At 47.2% G+C, this 17,671-nt stretch overlaps 3 protein-coding genes across 4 annotated transcripts; 1 reads left to right on the top strand and 2 right to left on the bottom strand.

Moving 5' to 3' along the window:
* The first annotated feature begins 22 nt into the window (after positions 1-22).
* On the top strand, positions 23-2,322 carry LOC127342110 (protein NUCLEAR FUSION DEFECTIVE 6, mitochondrial-like). 2 transcript variants are annotated; one of them, XM_051368054.2, is made up of 4 exons: positions 23-227; positions 317-438; positions 940-983; positions 2,073-2,322. In XM_051368054.2, exons 1-3 carry the CDS (start codon positions 94-96, stop codon positions 957-959), a joined length of 276 nt encoding a protein of 91 aa, XP_051224014.1. In that variant the 5' UTR covers positions 23-93; the 3' UTR covers positions 960-983; positions 2,073-2,322. The 2 variants fall into 2 exon arrangements, with proteins under 2 accessions (XP_051224014.1, XP_051224015.1); XM_051368055.2 differs by lacking the exon at positions 940-983.
* Positions 2,146-5,270, bottom strand: LOC127342105 (probable metal-nicotianamine transporter YSL1). The gene is made up of 5 exons (XM_051368045.2): positions 4,774-5,270; positions 4,525-4,688; positions 4,261-4,358; positions 3,829-4,150; positions 2,146-3,716 (listed from the first exon to the last, which is right to left on the bottom strand). Exons 1-5 carry the CDS (start codon positions 5,168-5,170, stop codon positions 2,577-2,579), a joined length of 2,121 nt encoding a protein of 706 aa, XP_051224005.1. The 5' UTR covers positions 5,171-5,270; the 3' UTR covers positions 2,146-2,576.
* Positions 5,271-5,439: 169 nt separating this feature from the next.
* On the bottom strand, positions 5,440-7,917 carry LOC127342109 (uncharacterized protein At4g28440). The gene is made up of 2 exons (XM_051368053.2): positions 7,565-7,917; positions 5,440-5,887 (listed from the first exon to the last, which is right to left on the bottom strand). Exons 1-2 carry the CDS (start codon positions 7,812-7,814, stop codon positions 5,700-5,702), a joined length of 438 nt encoding a protein of 145 aa, XP_051224013.1. The 5' UTR covers positions 7,815-7,917; the 3' UTR covers positions 5,440-5,699.
* Between the last annotated feature and the right edge of the window lie 9,754 nt (positions 7,918-17,671).

Raw genomic sequence — 17,671 nt, 5'->3', positions numbered from 1 at the left:
AGATTGATCCCATTTGTTCGCAAATATTACAGCATTGCCACTCGAGCACAGGCTAGCCGGAAACCCATCTCTCCTCGAAGCAAGCCAGACACGATGGCCGCCGCCGCCGCCAGGTCGATGCTACGCTCGTCGGCGTCCCTTCTCCGCGCTGCTCCGGCGAGGGCCACTTCCTCTGCGGCGCGACCGTCCCTTCGTCGCGCGCTGGGTGCGCCACCGCGCCTCCTCAGGTACGACCCCGACCAGCGGTAGGCCATTCCTGATTCCCCCCTTAACTAGCCAGATATAGACTGAGTGTCATGGCGTTGTCGTTGTGCAGGTCGCCCGTCGAGGCGAGCTTCTGCGTAGAATCGCTGCTGCCGCTGCACAGCGCCACCGCAGCGGCGAGGATGACGTCTCTGCTCGCGGTGCCCGGCCGAGGCCTCGGGTGGCTCACGGAAGGTGAAACTGAAAATACTCTCCTCTTCAAATGTGTATAGCTCATTCATAGTACATGAGCTGCAAATGTGTATCTCGATATCGTTCATAAGTTATACAGTAGTTTGATCTGAATTCAGGCAATACATTAGATTTGTGTTGATATGATTCAGTTGCCAATAGTGTCATATTGTCCCCAACAACCCAGCTCAAGCTAAATGTCGTAGTAGCATTAACTTGCCATAGCTGATCCCGCTGTGTAGAAGAACATTGACTTGCACTAATTTAGTACTATTGGTTGTTAACATTGGTCCAAACGCGCATAACGATCTCTCTGAACCATTCGCCTCATTCCATCGACATCTGCATCCTCCTGTATGCACTACATACAGTAGATCAATAAATGCATTCCACAGTTCTCTCTGGCCATGTTTCCAGCATTTGGTTTCATGTTAACATCCATGTTTCTAGTTTGGTTGACGAAAGACACACGTTTTTCTGTTTTTCTTTTCATTCTTGTTGTAGGGCAAGATGAAACTAGATGAAGACCACCTGGGGAATGGGGAAAGGTGACCACTAAAATATCTCCACCATTTTCTTGAAATATTAGTGGATGCTATGTCACTTACAATCTTAGACAATTACTAAACCTTGTTCCAGTGTGTGTCAAAATGTTGTATTTGAAATAACTCATTGTTAATAAACCATACCTTTGTTTGAGACTCTTCTACACATTTTTAGAGAAAGTTTGGAGAAGAAGATAAAAACATGTTATAAGAAAATTCAAGAACTGGTAGATAATTGTTAGAACATAGAATGTAGGATCTTACCAATCTTTCACCATTTCTAAAGAAGGGTTGATGACGGTCCATTCTATTGGAAGATTTCCAAAGAAGGATCCTAACTATGCTTGTGAGAGCGAATGTACTCATTTTGTTACATGATTTACAAACCATGCATTGAAGAAGATATAACAAATTGATAATAGGTGTTACTAGTCATTCACTTAAGAAATTATTAGAGAAATTTTACAGAATATGCATTAGGTCAGTATTGAAGAGAACGAACGAAGAAATAATGTACAAGCTCTAAGAGGACTAGCTCACTAAAGCTTCGTTGTCACATTAACTTGTAGCAGCACAGCAGCGGCGAATGTAGCGGTGGTAAGTTTTCAATCTGCTGCAGCCGTTATTTGGGCCATTGGCTATCATCTATAGCTTCCTGGCCGCCTGCTATAGATGTTTCATTAGCCATAACTGAAGGGTGGTGTTTCCACCTAGCGTAGTGTCTCTGGACCCCCAAAACATTAAAGCTCACCTCTTTTTTAATAACAAATTGCAGGGTGCTGTGTTTTTTTTACATGGAGTATAAAGTATTACCAACGGATTTTTCCTATGGCTCAAAATTATAGTTAGCTTCATCTGATACTGTATAAGGAAAAATATATGTGTGCCTAATCTATTACTGGGAAGACTTAAATCGACAGGTTTTATCTCTTCTTTTCAACATTGTATAGAAACTTAGAACTTTCAACATTTGGTTATGGAGTGCTATGAAACACCGTGGAAAAAGTAACACTCTAGCATCAGTAATGTTTTTATATACTTTTCTTCAATTTGTATAACAGTTCTGATGAGTTATTATTTTGTTGATAACAGCTGAAATTGATGGCGTATGATGCTGACTTGCGAATAGAGCCAGAAGATTACTATTCTTTCAGGATGAGCTGACAGAGGAAGGAAGCTTTTTTTTTTCTGTATGTGAACTATTAAGAATTATTGAATAAATGATCTTAGATGTCGCTCAACTTCATTTTATGTCTTCGGTAACCAGAATCATCATCCTTATTTGATGAGAATCGCACCAACATGATCTGGTGATTAAAAAGTCTTTTCTATTTCTTGTACAGCCGGCGTGGTTACTTGTCGAGCTTTATTTAATCCTTGTAGTCTACACTTGTCTATCCCATTCATCTAGTATGGGAAACATGATTGTTTCAGTAATGATTCTATAAATGCTGGAAAAATATTTATACACAGATAGAAATGAAAAGAAGTATGCTAAGGCACGGTATTCACATGTCTTTACGTGCACTACATAACTCGATAACAATATGATCTGAAACATTTACAAGCAGTTTCTGTAAGTATTAGTCTGTATTATTACGAAGAAGTGGCCAGTTTGGGTATGAAATGATCCTGCATTTCCTCTGTCTGATAATTAGACAAGAACTTCATACATATGGGCGGCTCAATTTGGAAAATTGAAAGTAATGCCGATGGCAATGCAAACAGTCCATCTCCGCAGATTAAACCTGATGCTACAACAACTGAAAGCATATTTGCACTTTTCTTGTTTGTTTTCTTCCAGATAACTAATAGTAGACTCCCCATGGCCATGTCTATTGCAATATTTGGTCCAATTAAGAATGGAATAGCCATAGCCATGGCGTTTGGAATGTAACTTTTTACCTTCCACTTCTTTGCTTTGGCTATGGCTGCCAGGCAATCCAAGAAAAATGCCCCAAAGAAGAAAGCTATACAGAACATCATGGAGTGTTTTGGAAGTATCTTTAGTCCTTTAACACTTAAAACTGCAAGCCCACGGTATGCGGTGGCCAAAGGAGCCGAGAAAACCGATCCAGCTTCTCCCAGATGCTCTTTGCCGACAAATTTTTCCAAGCACAGGAAGACAAGCGGATTGATCAAGCAACCAATCGAGGTTCCAATTGCTTGGCTTATGAACATGGATACTGGTGAGGTGAGTGTCAGGTATCCTGTCTTGAAGTCATGCATGAGCTCAGCGGCATTGCCAATGATCATCAACATGACACCGCAGGCAGCAAGACCAGCAATGGTGCCGCCAGCTGCTTCACCAACCCATGCCCCAACAATGAAGATAGCGAGCTTTCCGTAGACGGATGCGAGGGACCAGTCACACAGTCCGGAAGCATATGAATTGCAGAATGCCATGATGGGGGCGACAGCGTATAACAAGGCCACGTGGTAATATCTGATCTGTGGGAAGATTTGTGGAACAAAGATTGCTGAGACGGCTGAGAAGAAGATGTAGCCAGCAACCGCAACATAGTCCGGCAATCCTTCGTCCAGAAAGATTTTGTTTCTGCGACGATCATCATAGCTCAGAGATGTTTTTTCGTCTGAATTTATGCCATCTGGTATGTTGGTACTGCCGAGACTCTGTCCCTGGCGATTCTTGTTGAAATGGTACGCGGCTCTTATGGTGATTGAACCCAGTTGGAAGAGGCAATCCCCAAGCACCATCGCTATGCCCATGGGCACCTGTTTCATCGAAGCAGCAGATATGGTCAGTGAAAAGTGCAAAGAATGAAACATCTGATCAAGTGCCAAACTACCAACTACCGTGAACTGCAGACGAAGTTATGTTACTAACCTTGTATCCATTGATTCCCCTGAAATTTGTGGGTGAAGGATCGGTGTACCATTCCCCTTTCTTGCTCTGGAGGGCTGGCCATAAGAAAAACGAAGTGATGGCAGATGCGAAAAGCATCGAGAAATTTACCACGACCGGGCAGATCATGCCCACGCCGACCAGACTCGCGGAGAAGTCGAAGTAAAATTTCTGTTTATATGCCCTCAATCCAAACATAGGGAAGTCTTGGAAGCCACACCCGCTTCCTCCGGTGTAAACCCACTGGAAGGACGCCCACATGAAGCTCCCAACCATGGCTTTGGTCATAGCGAGCACTTGCAATCTAATTGGGAGAAAGAGAGAAAAGAATGATGCCGGTTAAGCTTACTAATGGAATAGTATGGAAGCAGCAGTTTCTGACCAAACAGCTTACAAATGGCATAGTTATTTTACTTTGCTGTCGCAGCTCCCGCCGGTGTGTGGAAGCTGTTGACGATCCCGGCGATAGCTGAACCGCTTGGGTACATCAGCTTGTAGTCCAGTATCATGAGCTGCCAAACAATGACGAGATATCTTCAGATTTGATAACAAAGAAATGATTATCACTGTACCAAAGAAATGCTGCGAGTTTTGGCTACTGCCTAACAAATGATAACCAAAAACATCGATAAGGTATTGGTCATTTCTTCGTTGAAAATGGTTGAATTTATTCCTCACCTTCCGTAATGGGAGAGTGCAGAACAAGCTGGCGTAGCTGACCAGGCCGAGGAAAGCCATGACCTTCCCCGTGTGCAGCTCGTAGACGTCACGGCCGGTGCCTGCCCCGCCGGTTGATTTCGCCACCGTCTCCGTCATCGCAAGGAGATACGTCGAGAAGCCACCTGCAAAATCACGACCAGCAAACTGAGAAAAGCTCAGCAGAAAGTTCCTGGAAATGGCAATGGGAGAAGAATCGCGTGGCTGTACCGTAGAAGGAGAGCGTAGCGCAGGAGATGATGCACGTCTGGAGGACAACGTTCTCCTGCCTGGTGAAGGGCTGGGAGGCGACGCCGAACCGGGCAAGCAGCCGCGTCCATGACTTGATGACGAAGAAGCCCAGGAGGCTCGCCACGATGTTGAACGCCGGCCCGACTCCTGCCGTCAGGCCGATCCGCATCGACATGAAGGTGAGCACGGTGCCCAGCACCACGCTCGCCACCACCGACCGCGCCGTGACCTGCTGCCACCACGGCGGAGGCGTCTGCCCCGCGAAGGCCACCTCCACCGACGGCTGCTCGTCATCATCATCCTTTCTCGCGACGTCGAAATCTGCTGCATTTTCTGCCTCCGCCGACTGCAGATGCTCGCCGGCAACGGCTGCCATGTTTGTGTGAGGGGTATTATTCCCAGCCGCGAGTTTTGAGCACGTTTGCCAAAAGTGTTGGCCTTGGAAGGCCTTGCCTTTTTAACTGTCGCCAGCTTTAGCATTGCTTTTTATAGGCGCAATATGCCTGGAACGTAGACTTGACAGGCACAGGGTTTGTATCGTTTCAGCAGAAAATTGCTGTTCTAGCAGATTTCGACCAAGGATTGTTGTTTGTTGTAGACACAGCGATATACATCAACAATATAACAGAAAGTAACAACCGATACTTAGGAAATTAATTCCATTGATCTCCAGAACTCAGGTGCATCGTAGAGCCACGCTGAGCTTGTTCCATTACATTAACACAAGCAGTGCCAAGAGGAATCACAATCAGTAGATAGCTCAGTTTAATCCATCGAACATTCTAACTTAAGTGATACAATCTTGACCTTATCGACTACCATCATCATATGAAATAAGCAAGCTTAGCAAAGGCTTCATAGTACTTCACTTTTATGGCAGGAAATGCGCTGGGAAGCTTCCACAATTACTCGGCCACGTTAACCAATTCATACTCTACTTGTGACAAGTTGTTCTCCTCGTTCACTGTAAAGCTGGCGGGTTCTGCAGATTCCACCCGTCCCCACTTGTCCACAGCAAGCCTCATTGAACTTTTGAACATGTCAATTTTAGCATTGCGCATGATGGCCGTGGCACCAGGCTTCAACAGGTCAACTGCATAAGGAGAGTAAACATACTATCAGTCCATGGCATCATCAAATATATCATGAACCATGTACAATGATCATGGACCAATATCGTGCATGCATCATCAAATCTTGAACGTACAATGATTAGATGCAACCAAATAATAAATTCAAGATCTGAACAATGGCATGACAAAAACTACTAGCATATTTGTCAAGGCAAGAAAGAAAAGGTAGTACGGCTGCTACTTTTTGACTATGCAATTAACTAACAGATGGGGGGAAAAAGTGATAGTAATATAGTATGTAGCACAAGATGCACAAACCAAGTGAACTATCACTATTTCCCTTCAATTTATAAGCATCCAAGTACCTTAAACGTGCATAGCTAGCATTGCAAAAAGATAATTATAGGACCAAAGGACAAAAGAAGTGCATTAGTCATACGGTATGTAAGATGTTTTCATGCATGCATCGGTAAATTAATAGCTCAAGTAACACTGAAAATAATTAACAAATATTACAATCATCCAAGGAAACTTAGGGAGCCTGTAGCTCCAAATACAATGCCATCATCTGGATACAAAGAAACCAATATAACAAAACCAATAGTATTGTGCTGCTTTGGAATAATACTAAATATGAACTCAATCCAACTGTGCAGGTGGCCCACAAAACAGCAGAAACTTCTGCTTAAGTGTAACTTTTTTCTTATTTACTTTCAGAATTATAATTATTCTGGAATAAAACTGCTATGCCAAGTTTGCATAAAGACCAGCAAAGGCTGGTTGTTTTCACGATAAGATACCTGCTGATCCATCCAGTTTGTTAATTTATCAAAAGATAGTGGATCAATTATTAGGCAGATGCTGATAGTACACTATGAAGATAAGGCCCGCTTGGGAGCTAGGCTATGTTTTCCACCCGTGTCAGTTTACGCGTGTGTGTGACAGTGTAAAAGGAAACCAGCAATTTTAATCGAGGCCTTCAGTAAACGAGCCACAACGGATCATAAAACAACTAACCAAGCATGCTTACTGACCTCCATCGAAATTTTTTGAGGGGCTGGAAATCACACCAGTTTTGGGCCAATAAACGAACAAGCAAGCGGGCCCTAATGGTTACTGGTTCTGTCAGCTGGTGCAGAAAGTGCTCTCTAGGCCTAGGATCAGGGCATGTTCAGCTGGTTGACTGCAACTGGAAGACACTGCAGCCCCCAACAGATAGAAGAACTTGTAATCTGATCTGCATCATGGGAGATTGTTGTAGTACCTGATATGAAGAAAGGTGCTTTCCCTTTCTGCTGTTTTGGCATGTAATATGTAGTGGATTTGGTTAGTTCGAGATTCGAATGATTGGGCCTGCTCTCCTAATGGAAATCGGGGAAGAGCAAAGTTGTATGTTCCTGCCGTCTAAACAAACTGCAATGTCAGCAATCAGGATCACTGGATAGCCATCTTATCCTGTTGTAAAAGGAAGTGGCTTCCACACCCATTGGCATGGAAAGAAGATATATATGCCCTATTATCCTGTCGTCGCCACTATTAAGCTACACAAAATTATCCCCCGCAAATAAAATAAAAAAAGCTACTGGAGATATCTACGAATCCAAACAGATCAGCGCAAGGATACCGGTTCCTAACAAATCTTCTATCATAAAGCAGCAACCGATGCCAACAACGCTAAGGAGCGGCGAGCGAATCACCTTGCTCGTTGCGGGCGGTGAAGATGATGGAGCCAGTCTCGTCGCCGACGACGCACTCGGCGATGCGGGGCATGCGAGCAGAGGAGGAGGTGGGGGCGCCGGGGCGGACGCGGCCCGGGACGGGGTTGGCGCTGACGACCTTGACGAGGAGGTTGTGGCCGTTGGTGCCCGGCTTGAGCCCGTCCACCTTGATGAAGATGGGCTTCCTGAGCGCCGGCTTCTCGCCGCCCTGCGCCGCCGGTGTCGACATGGCCGCCGGATCGAGTAGGGTGCGCGTGGGGTGGGGTGGGGTTTGCGGGGGTGGTTAGGAAACCCTAGAGTTGGGGTGGGGACTGGACTGGAGTATTGGTGGAAGACGGGAAGAGGGCGAGCGGTGTTGTAGTGCGGGCTTTGGGTCGTCGGGATTGAGCCTGGTCTGTGCAAATGGGCTCCGGCCTCATACTCCAGGTGACCCAGCGAGCGGCGATGCTGCCCGGGTTAATCCTATACACCGAGGTCGGCGCGTACCCCACGCGCGGTACGGGCGGTTCAGTTAGGTGCGGGCTTTCTGTTTTTTCTTTTTTTCTGTTTTTTTCCTGTTTCTGTTTTTCTATTTTCTATTTTCTGTTTTTTTTCTTTTGTTCTTTATTTTTATTTTTTGTTACATTTATTTTTCAGATTTCAAAAATACAAAGACTTTAAAGAGGTTGAAATTTAAAAAATGATCGAATTAGAAAATGTTTAAATTTGAAAAATGATCAAAACTAAAAAATTCAATTTAAAATTTGTTCAAATAAAAAATTGTTTATTTTAAATTTGTTCAACTTAAAAAATGTTTACTTTAAAAAAATCAAATTAAAATTGGTCATCTTAAAATTTGTACGTATTTAAAAAAAATCAAATTTAAAAAGACATGTTTTTTAAATATGTTTAGATTTAAAATATCGTCCAAAAAAAATCAAACTCGAAAATTATTCAAGTATGAATTTTTTTAATTCAAAAATTGTTCGAAATATAAAAATTGTTCAATTTGAAAATTGTTCAAATTTTAAAAATGTTCAAATGAAAAACTGTTCATATAAAATATTAAATTTTCGAAAATAATGTTTTTCAAATTTTGATACTCCAGGTTTTAAAATATTTTAGCTTCTGAAAAAATGTAAACAAAAACGCAGAAAAGGCAGAAATATGAAAAAGGAAAAAACAAAGAATAGTGAGAACCGTGGGCCGGCCCAAAACGCCCCTGGGAGGTGTGCGGTGTGGTGCGCCCACCGCACATCTCGGTGTATATCACCTCCCTTAGTTTTGCGCAAAACCTATTTGCCGCCCATAAACGTGTCTTAATACGGCACACACGATAATGGGATGATCTGGGTCGCGGCATATTTATTGGGACAGTTTTGGTTCTTCATGTTTTGGGAACATTCCAGAAGGTTCCTATCGAGTTTTCTTTCCGTTGGTTCATCGATTCTCTCTTGTTCTTTCTTGGTTTTCTCTAGTTTTTCCTCTCTTTTTCTTTTCTTTTCTTTTATGTTTCTTTCTTTTTTGATTGATTTTTTAACATTTTTAAAATATGAAAATTTTATTTGTAAGATGAACAAAAAAATTTGAACAAAATTATTTAAGCAACTTTTCGTTTAAACAGTTTTAACTCAAACAAAAAAATCAACAAAAAATTTAAAGCAATTTCTAGTTTGAACTTTTTTTGCTACATGAAGTTTTTTTTTTAAAAAAAGAGCACAACAGAAATCTGGGGAAGAGGTTTTACCTGGGTCAGCCCACCGAAGCGGCTGATACGTCTCCGACGTATCGATAATTTCTTATGTTCCATGCCACATTATTGATGATATCTACATGTTTTATGCACACTTTATGTCATATTCGTGCATTTTCTGGAACTAACCTATTAACGAGATGCCGAAGTGTCAGTTCCTGTTTTCTGCTGTTTTTGGTTTCAGAAATCCTAGTAAGGAAATATTCTCGGAATCGGACGAAATCAACGCCGAAGATCTTAGAATCCCCGGAAGCATCCGGAACACCCGAGAGTCGCCATAGGGGGGCCACAGGCCCACCAGACCATAGGCTGGCGCGGCCAAGGGGGGGCCCGCGCCCCCTATGGTGTCGTCGCCTCGTTGACCTTCTGACGCCGCCTCTTCGCCTATTTAAGGGTCCTCGACCTAAAACTTCGAGACGGAAAAGCCACGGTACGAGAAACTTTCCAGAGCCGCCGCCATCGCGAAGCCAAGATCTGGGGGACAGGAGTCTCTGTTCCGGCACGCCGCCGGGACGGGGAAGTGCCCCCGGAAGGCTCCTCCATCGACACCACCGCCATCTTCATCAACGCTGCTGTCTCCCATGAAGAGGGAGTAGTTCTCCATCGAGGCTCGGGGCTGTACCGGTAGCTATGTGATTCATCTCTCTCCTATGTACTTCAATACAATAATCTCATGAGCTGCCTTACATGATTGAGATTCATATGATGATTCTTGTAATCTAGATGTCGTTATGCTAGTCAAGTGAATTTTACTTATGTGATCTCCGGAGACTCCTTGTCCCACGTGTGTAAAGGTGACAGTGTGTGCACCATGTGGGTCTCTTAGGCTATATTTCACAGAATACTTATTCATTGTTATGAATGGCATAGTGAAGTGCTTATTTATATCTCTTTATGATTGTAATGTGTTTTGTATCACAATTTATCCATGTGCTACTCTAGTGATGTTATTAAAGTAGTTTTATTCCTCCTGCACGGTGTAATGGTGACAGTGTGTGCATCCGTGTTAGTACTTGGCGTAGGCTATGATTATGATCTCTTGTAGATTATGAAGTTAACTATTGCTATGATGGTATTGATGTGATCTATTCCTCCTACATAGTGTGAAGGTGACAGTGTGCATGCTATGTTAGTACTTGGTTTAGTCGTGTTGATCTTTCATGCACTCTAAGGTTATTTAAATATGAACATTGAATTGTGGAGCTTGTTAACTCCGGCATTGAGGGTTCGTGTAATCCTACGCAATGGTGTTCATCATCCAACAAAAGAGTGTAGAGTATGCATTTATCTATTCTGTTATGTGATCAATGTTGAGAGTGTCCACTAGTGAAAGTATGATCCCTAGGCCTTGTTCCTAAATACTGCTATCGCTGCTTGTTTCTTGTTTCTTTGCGTTACTACTGCTGCGTTACTACGCTTGTTTCTTGTCTGGGCAAAGCACTTTTCTGGTGCCGTTGCTACTGCTCATACTTATTCATACCACATGTATTTCACTATCTCTTCGCCGAACTAGTGCACCTATTAGGTGTGTTGGGGACACAAGAGACTTCTTGCTTTGTGGTTGCAGGGTTGCATGAGAGGGATATCTTTGACCTCTTCCTCCCTGAGTTCGATAAACCTTGGGTGATCCACTTAAGGGAAACTTGCTGTTGTTCTACAAACCTCTGCTCTTGGAGGCCCAACACTGTCTACAGGAAAAGGAGGGGGCGTAGACATCAAGCTATTTTCTGGCGCCGTTGCCGGGGAGGAAAGGTAAAAGGCTCTCATACTCTGGTCCCAGGTAAAGTACTTTTCTGGCGCCATTGTGTTTGTGCTCGAAGCTATTTCCTTTAGATCCTGCAATTGCGTCTTTTTGTTTCTTGTTTACACTAGTTAGGCATAATGGAAAACAACAAAAATATGAGAGATCTTTATGAACTTTATCTTGAATTAGGACATGATGTGTTTGAAGAGAGAATTAAAAAACCCATGGAACTTTATATGCATGCTAATGGGAATGTTCTTAATATGAATGCTTTGAACACTATTGTTGCTAATGCTATGGAAAATTCTAAGCTTGGGGAAGCTGGTTTTTGTCAACACCCGGATTTTTAAGTCCGAATGCCTATTATGTCATACATCGCAATCCCAGGAATATTGTTGTTGCGAGGCATAATAGTTAAGTATCACAGTCATCATTCATTACAAACCATAAGTCTTACAAATTGGAATCACATGATCCATATTACACGAATAGTTGATCTATTGATCAACGGACAAACACAAGTTCATAGTTCAACATAGCGGAAGCATAAGATACAAGGACTCTCTAGTCCACAGGCCAACGCTTGACGTCGGAAGGCGCTTAGTTGTCGTAGGGGTCCTGCTGGTCGTCTCCTTGTTCATCTTCATACTCTGGCCATTTGAATAGCCAGGGACAAAGCCGTGAGTACATTGAGTACTCGCAAACTAATACTAATGTAAGTGCTAGACATTCTAGTATGGTTTGCTAAGCTCTAGTTTATTTGCATAAAGCTAGTTTTAGTTCACAAAGTTTGAGAAAAGTGTCGTCGTGGTGAACGAGCAGATGCCATAGGATGGCTTAGATTGGGGCCGAATGGACGCAAGAGGATTCGGGGGAGGGTTTGCGATCAGGTGGGAAGAGATTCCGGATGGTTTCCTCAAGAACTTGGCCAAGGCCAGAGGTTGAAGAAGAAAGACACAAGGAAGAACTCCCTCTAGATCACCATTTTCATTGATGCACAAGCTACAGGCTCTGCCTTCCTACACACGCGCGTACATACTTGCTCTCTCTTTGAGAAGGGCTGCCCCCTCTCCTTATATAGGGGAGAGGGTGGCTTACACTGCAAGAAACCCTAACGGCATCTTTGACTGGACAAACTACTTTACTGAGCCTCTTGTACAAAGCTACTTTAATCATAGATGACACCGGGCCTTCTTTTATCAGGGCTGCTGATGTCCTCCGGCTTCTTTGGACGTCACCTCTCTCTTTGGCGCCAGGGCTCTGAATAAAGTTACTTTGCTTGGCTCATCCTTGTCTTCTTGCTCTGAAGAGAATCTTTGACCAGACCTGCCGACAGGCTCTCCTTTCCGGTATCTTCTATACCGGGTTCCGGCATACCCCTTTGGGGATACCGGTTTAGCCTTGCTCTCCCGGATTCCTACTAGGCTTCCGGCAAGAACATTAAACCGGTATCTTGATGGCTCAAACCATCCGGTTTGGCATGCCTTTGGCATACCGGGGGTTATCCCCCCAACATTAGTCCCCGAAGCTGGTATAGTCTGGAGGATCCTATCCTACGGACCATGCCAGGTTTTCATCTTTTTAAGATACCGGTTTAGTCACTCATCTTTTGAGCTTGGTTCCTACCTTTACCCTTGTTCCTTTTCTTCTCTTCGCAAGGCTTGTTCCGGCACCTCTTTTCTCCGGCACCTTGTGTCTTTACTCCCTCCTCGGCGAAGTCGAGAATATATCGGGTCCCGCGCTTTGCCCGATGACATGCGCCTTTGTGGAATCGACGCGCCAGTGTCCGCTGTCACATCGTTTCGACTCCCGCGCACGCATTAAATGCAGCGCAGCGGATCCCACTAGCCGCTCTGGATCCTTTGGGTATCTCCGTGTGGCCTCCTGTTTTTGCGTGTATCTCCTTGACACGTGGCGGCCCATGATGCGAACCGCCGTGGGCCGAGAGGCTATCCGACGCGTCCCTGCGGTTCCATGCCCACTTTCTATGTCGTATATACCAGCAACTGCCCGTTCCTATTGATATTCTTCGCTTTCTTCTCCTTCGCGCACGAGCTCCACGCCTTTGCGCCTCCGCCGCTCTCCGTCCGCCGTCGCCCGTTCGAGCTTCGGTGCCCGGCGAACTCACGCCGTGCCGCCGCCGGACTTCGCTGTGCGGAGATCTTCGACGACAACTTCTTCGCGTCTGCCGCATTTGTGCTTCTTCGCGAGCTTCTCCGCCTCGCCGTCGACGGTGCTCGCCGGCGGCTGTAGACCCGCTTCTTCGCCGGCAAACTCTCTCCCCCAGCGACCGCGCCGCTCAAGGTTGGTATTAATTTCTCTTTACTCGCCGTTCGCTTGCTTTCCGGATCTTGAGCCTTTGGTGTTCTCATTTGCTCCTTTTTCTTTGGTTTTCCTCTTACTCGTAGATCTTCACGCGGGGTTCGAGTCCTGGGATTTCTGTTTCTCCACCTACCCTCGCGATGTCCGACGAGGAATCCTCCTCCGCATCTTCTTCTTCCCTTTCTCTTAAGCGCCGTAGACCTTCTCCCGGTGAATCTACGGCGTCAGATCCAATGGAAACCGATTCCGGCCGCCAGCCGGAATCCGGTAACCCCAAGAGTCCGGCGGCAACCTAGAATCCGGTAGCTTTAGCCAAGCTTCCGGTAGCCAAGAGGCCAGCAGCTGCGGCCAAGCCTCTAGCAGCTCCGGCCAATCTTCCGGCGAGGAGCCTTCCCCACCCACTCGCGGAGCCTGGATGGGCTCCAACGTTACTGAGTTCGAGATTGATTGGCTGTACCGGTCTCGAAGGATTCCGGAAGGAGTTTCCTGTCGGATTCCGGATGACGAGATCGAACCGGATCCGGAAGACGACGAGTTTGTTGTTTTTCTTGCTCACTTTGAGCGTGGCTTCGGCCTTCCTGCCTCTACTTTTTTCCGGGAGTTCCTAGATTTCTACGAACTCCAACCTCACCACCTTCACGGCAACGCCATTTTCTATCTCTCTTGTTATGCCACCTTCATGGAGGCTTACATCGGCATTCGTCCCACTTGTGAGACGTTTGCCCGCTTCTTCAACTTGCGGATCAACTCCGTCCAGGGCAAGGAGATTCCTAAGCCCAAGCCGCCCGTGCAGTGCGGCTCCTGCATCGTCGGCTCCCGCCAAGGGAGCACTTTTCTTAAGTTTACCGGCCTCGAGTCTTGCCGCACCTGGCAAGGAACTTTCTTCTACGTGAAGAACACCGGCCGCGCCGATCCCATCAACCATCCTCCATACCAACTGGGGCCCCCAGCAGAGCCAGCTGGAGCTACAACCCGAGGACAGAACATGCCGAAACCAATCGGGTGGTGCGCTTCTTGGCCTCTTTGAAGAAGGAGACCAACATCTGTTCCGACGATGTCATCCGGACTTTCATATCGCGCCGGGTGCTTCCTCTTAAGCGCCGCGCACATAGGATGAGCGAGATGTATGGCCCGAGCGATCCTACCAAGATCACCGGCCGTGCTCTCGGCAAGAAAGATGTTGTTCTCAAGGCTAAGCAGATTTGTCAAAGCTGCTATGCCTTTTACTTGGGAATGGGGCCTCCTTCCCTCGGTTCCTCTAACCGTCCGACCCAAGAAGTAAGAGATTACGCACTTGGGGTTGTCTTTGCCGGTAAGTTTCTGCTTTTGCTAACCTTCTTTTTACCTTGTTTCAGGCCGGGGACCGCTTCCCCTCTATCCGAGGCGAGCCGCGAGGACCTCTCCGGAAGCGTGCCTTTGACTCCTTCGACCCGGATCCCTACATCTATTGGAAGGACACTGAAGATGGGGAAGACCCCGGCTGCACGCCTTGGCCGGGACCCGCCGGAGCCCACCGGAAACCCCGAGGAGCTGGTTGTGCTCGAGGTATTTTCTTTTCCGGCTTCTTATACTTTGCCATTATCGCTTTCTCGCGAATCGCTTCTTAGCCATATCCAACTCACGGATCCACGAGCGCGTGCCGCCCTGCGCGCCGATGCCGGTCCTGAGTTTGTGGACAAACTCATGGCCCAGGGCCAGAAAGAACAAGAAGCCGGCATCTACTGCCCGCAACAGCCATGCTCATCACACCAAGCGCTTCCGGACGGAGCCCTTGGGGAGAAAGAAGTGGGCGTGCGCCGCTACGGGCGCAAAGCGATGCCAACCGCTTCCGGGTAATTTCCTTTTCCGGCTTGCCTCCTTTTTTGCTAAGTTCCTTTTCCGGTTGCTTTTTCTCAACCACTTGTCTTTTCTCTTTTTCTCAGCCCCGCTCTCAAACTTGGCCCGAGGCCATCGGGCTCTGAGGGATCCGCAAGGACCTCAACCCCTCCTCCTCGTTCAAGCCGGCACCATCCGGTGCGCTAACACCTCTGCCTCCCTTTCGGGGGCACAACTAGTCGGGCGTGCGGCCCCTTCACTGTCAGATCACCGCACGGAGGAGGATCTTTCCTTCCTCCCGGAACACCAAGACACCGGCGCCGGCAACACCGGCGCCGGAGAAGAAGAAGAAGCTGCCGGGCGGGCGGAGCCTTTGCTCCTCCCGTCCTCGAAAAGACAACTTCCGCGCCGGAATCTTCCGCGCCGGAAGGCTCCAAGACGGGTGACGCTCCTAGCGCTCCCCCTTCTCCACGCACCATCCTCATGCCTCCGCCTGAGGCTCCTCGCGCCCAGCCCTCCAAGGCCGCTCCTGGCGCGCCGCCGGCTAAGACTTCCGGGGCCTCTTCTACCGCGCCGCCGCCCAAGCCCTCCAAGCTCATCAAGGGGAAGGCGACGGCCTCCAGCGCCCCTTCGGGCGGCCAGCAGCCCTTGGTGCTGCACGTCTCCAAGGCTGCCAAAAGCGCCAGCATGAAGGCCACCGGCCTCCTCGGCCGCATTACGGAGTTTCAGCGCCAAGGCCGGGACACAGGGCACCTCTGCCGTACGCCCAAAAGTGGAACGCCGCGGACATCACTCCGGCGACCCGCGGCATGGGCAAGGATCGGCTGCCGGCACCTGATCCTGTCGGGGATCGGTGTTACGAGGAGCACTTCATGCGGCTCCGGGCTGCCGTAAAAGAGCTTGACGGCGCGTGGTACGATTCCACGAACAATCGACGGTATGTTCTATTAACTTTCAACCTTTGCCGGTTTCTTCGTTTCCGGTTCTGCTTTATCTTTTCCTTAGTTTCATGCCGGTTTCTCTCTTGTCTATCTTCCCAGTCCCGAGTTTTGTGGTGAGAGCGCAGCTCTTAGCGCAAAACTTAACTTAAGTTTCTAGCGCAAAACCGGCACCTTGCCGATCCCGAGTTTCGGGTTAAACATCTTCTTCTTAACACATAATTTACCTTAGAAATGCGCAAAACCGGCACTGCCAGATCCCGAGTTTCGGGTTAAGAATTTTGTTCTTAGCGCAAAACTTAACTTAGAAACGCAAAACCGGCCTTGCCCGATCCCGAGTTTCGGGTTAAGAACTTTGTTCTTAGCGCAAAATTTTACCTTATTTCTTCTTTTTCTTGAACAGGTCACCGCTGACACTCGGAAGGCCCTCTTCGAGGAGCTTTTATGGGAGCACCGGGAGCTCGCTGAGGCACATGACAAGTGCCAAGGTAAGTTTTTCGTTTCACCGGCATCTTTGCTACCGGAAACCTCTTTTCCTTGTGATATTTACAATTTCTGTTCAACAGTGATCCCGGAAGCTTCCATCGATGCTCTCAAGGAGCAGCTCGCCACGGCCCAACGTACTATTTTTTCCTTTCTCCTTTGAACTTGGTTTCTTTTCAGTTTTACTAGTGTAACCTTGCTAACACTCATTTTTCCGATTACAGGGGAAAAGGACGAGCTCAACCCAAGCAGCACCAGGATGAGCTGAACGCCCTCAAGACCAGCTACCAGGATCTCAAGTCTCAGCTGATTCAGCTGGGGCTCGATCACGCCAAGGCCCTCAAAGCCGCTGAAGTGAGCGCAGCGGCCAAGTTGGACGAGGCTCTGGAGGATGCTTCCAATGCCACTGTGGTGTTGCGGGCGGCTGGAGGAGATGGCCAAGGCCGGAAGGGCGCCGAGGAGAAGGCCGCGCGGCTGGAGGAAGAGCGTAAAGAGTGCGATCAGCTGATCCTGCAGACCGATACACTTGCCCTCCGTAAGTTGTTTTCTTTTACATTTTGACTACTGCATACGAGCCTTTTTTCTTTCTACCCCATTCTCTTTCCGTTATCTTTCATTTCGGACTCTTTTCCTTCCGGTCTCTTTTTCTTCCGGACTCTTCTCCTTCCGGTCTCTTTTCTTCCGGACTCTTTTCCTTAAACTTTTTCTTTCTTTGCATAGGCCTCTTTCCGGACTCGCAGAGGTACGCTGTCAAGAAGGTCGATGCGCAACGCAGGACAAAGGCCAAGCGGATCTTCTTTGTGCCATGGACGCCGAAGGACCATCTGGTCGCGCTTAACGCGCGGGTGTCCCATATGCGCTGCATAGACCGCAATCTTTCGGACATCCCTGATGTAGCTACCCGGCTATACGGGACTTTGTGGCACTGGCGAGGCGGTGCCGGACACCTTCTCCCTCATCAGCGACCGTCGAAGGTGCCGGCGGGAGGATCCGCGAGTGGCGGTGCTCTGCTGCCCGCTCGGAGCGGACTCCGCCCTCCGCGTCGCCTGCTC

Source organism: Lolium perenne, chromosome 3, assembly GCF_019359855.2.
Source record: "Lolium perenne isolate Kyuss_39 chromosome 3, Kyuss_2.0, whole genome shotgun sequence".
Lineage (NCBI taxonomy): Eukaryota > Viridiplantae > Streptophyta > Magnoliopsida > Poales > Poaceae > Lolium > Lolium perenne.
The sequence above is the reverse complement of the archived record's forward strand: the minus strand, read 5'-3'. Positions and strand labels throughout refer to the sequence as shown.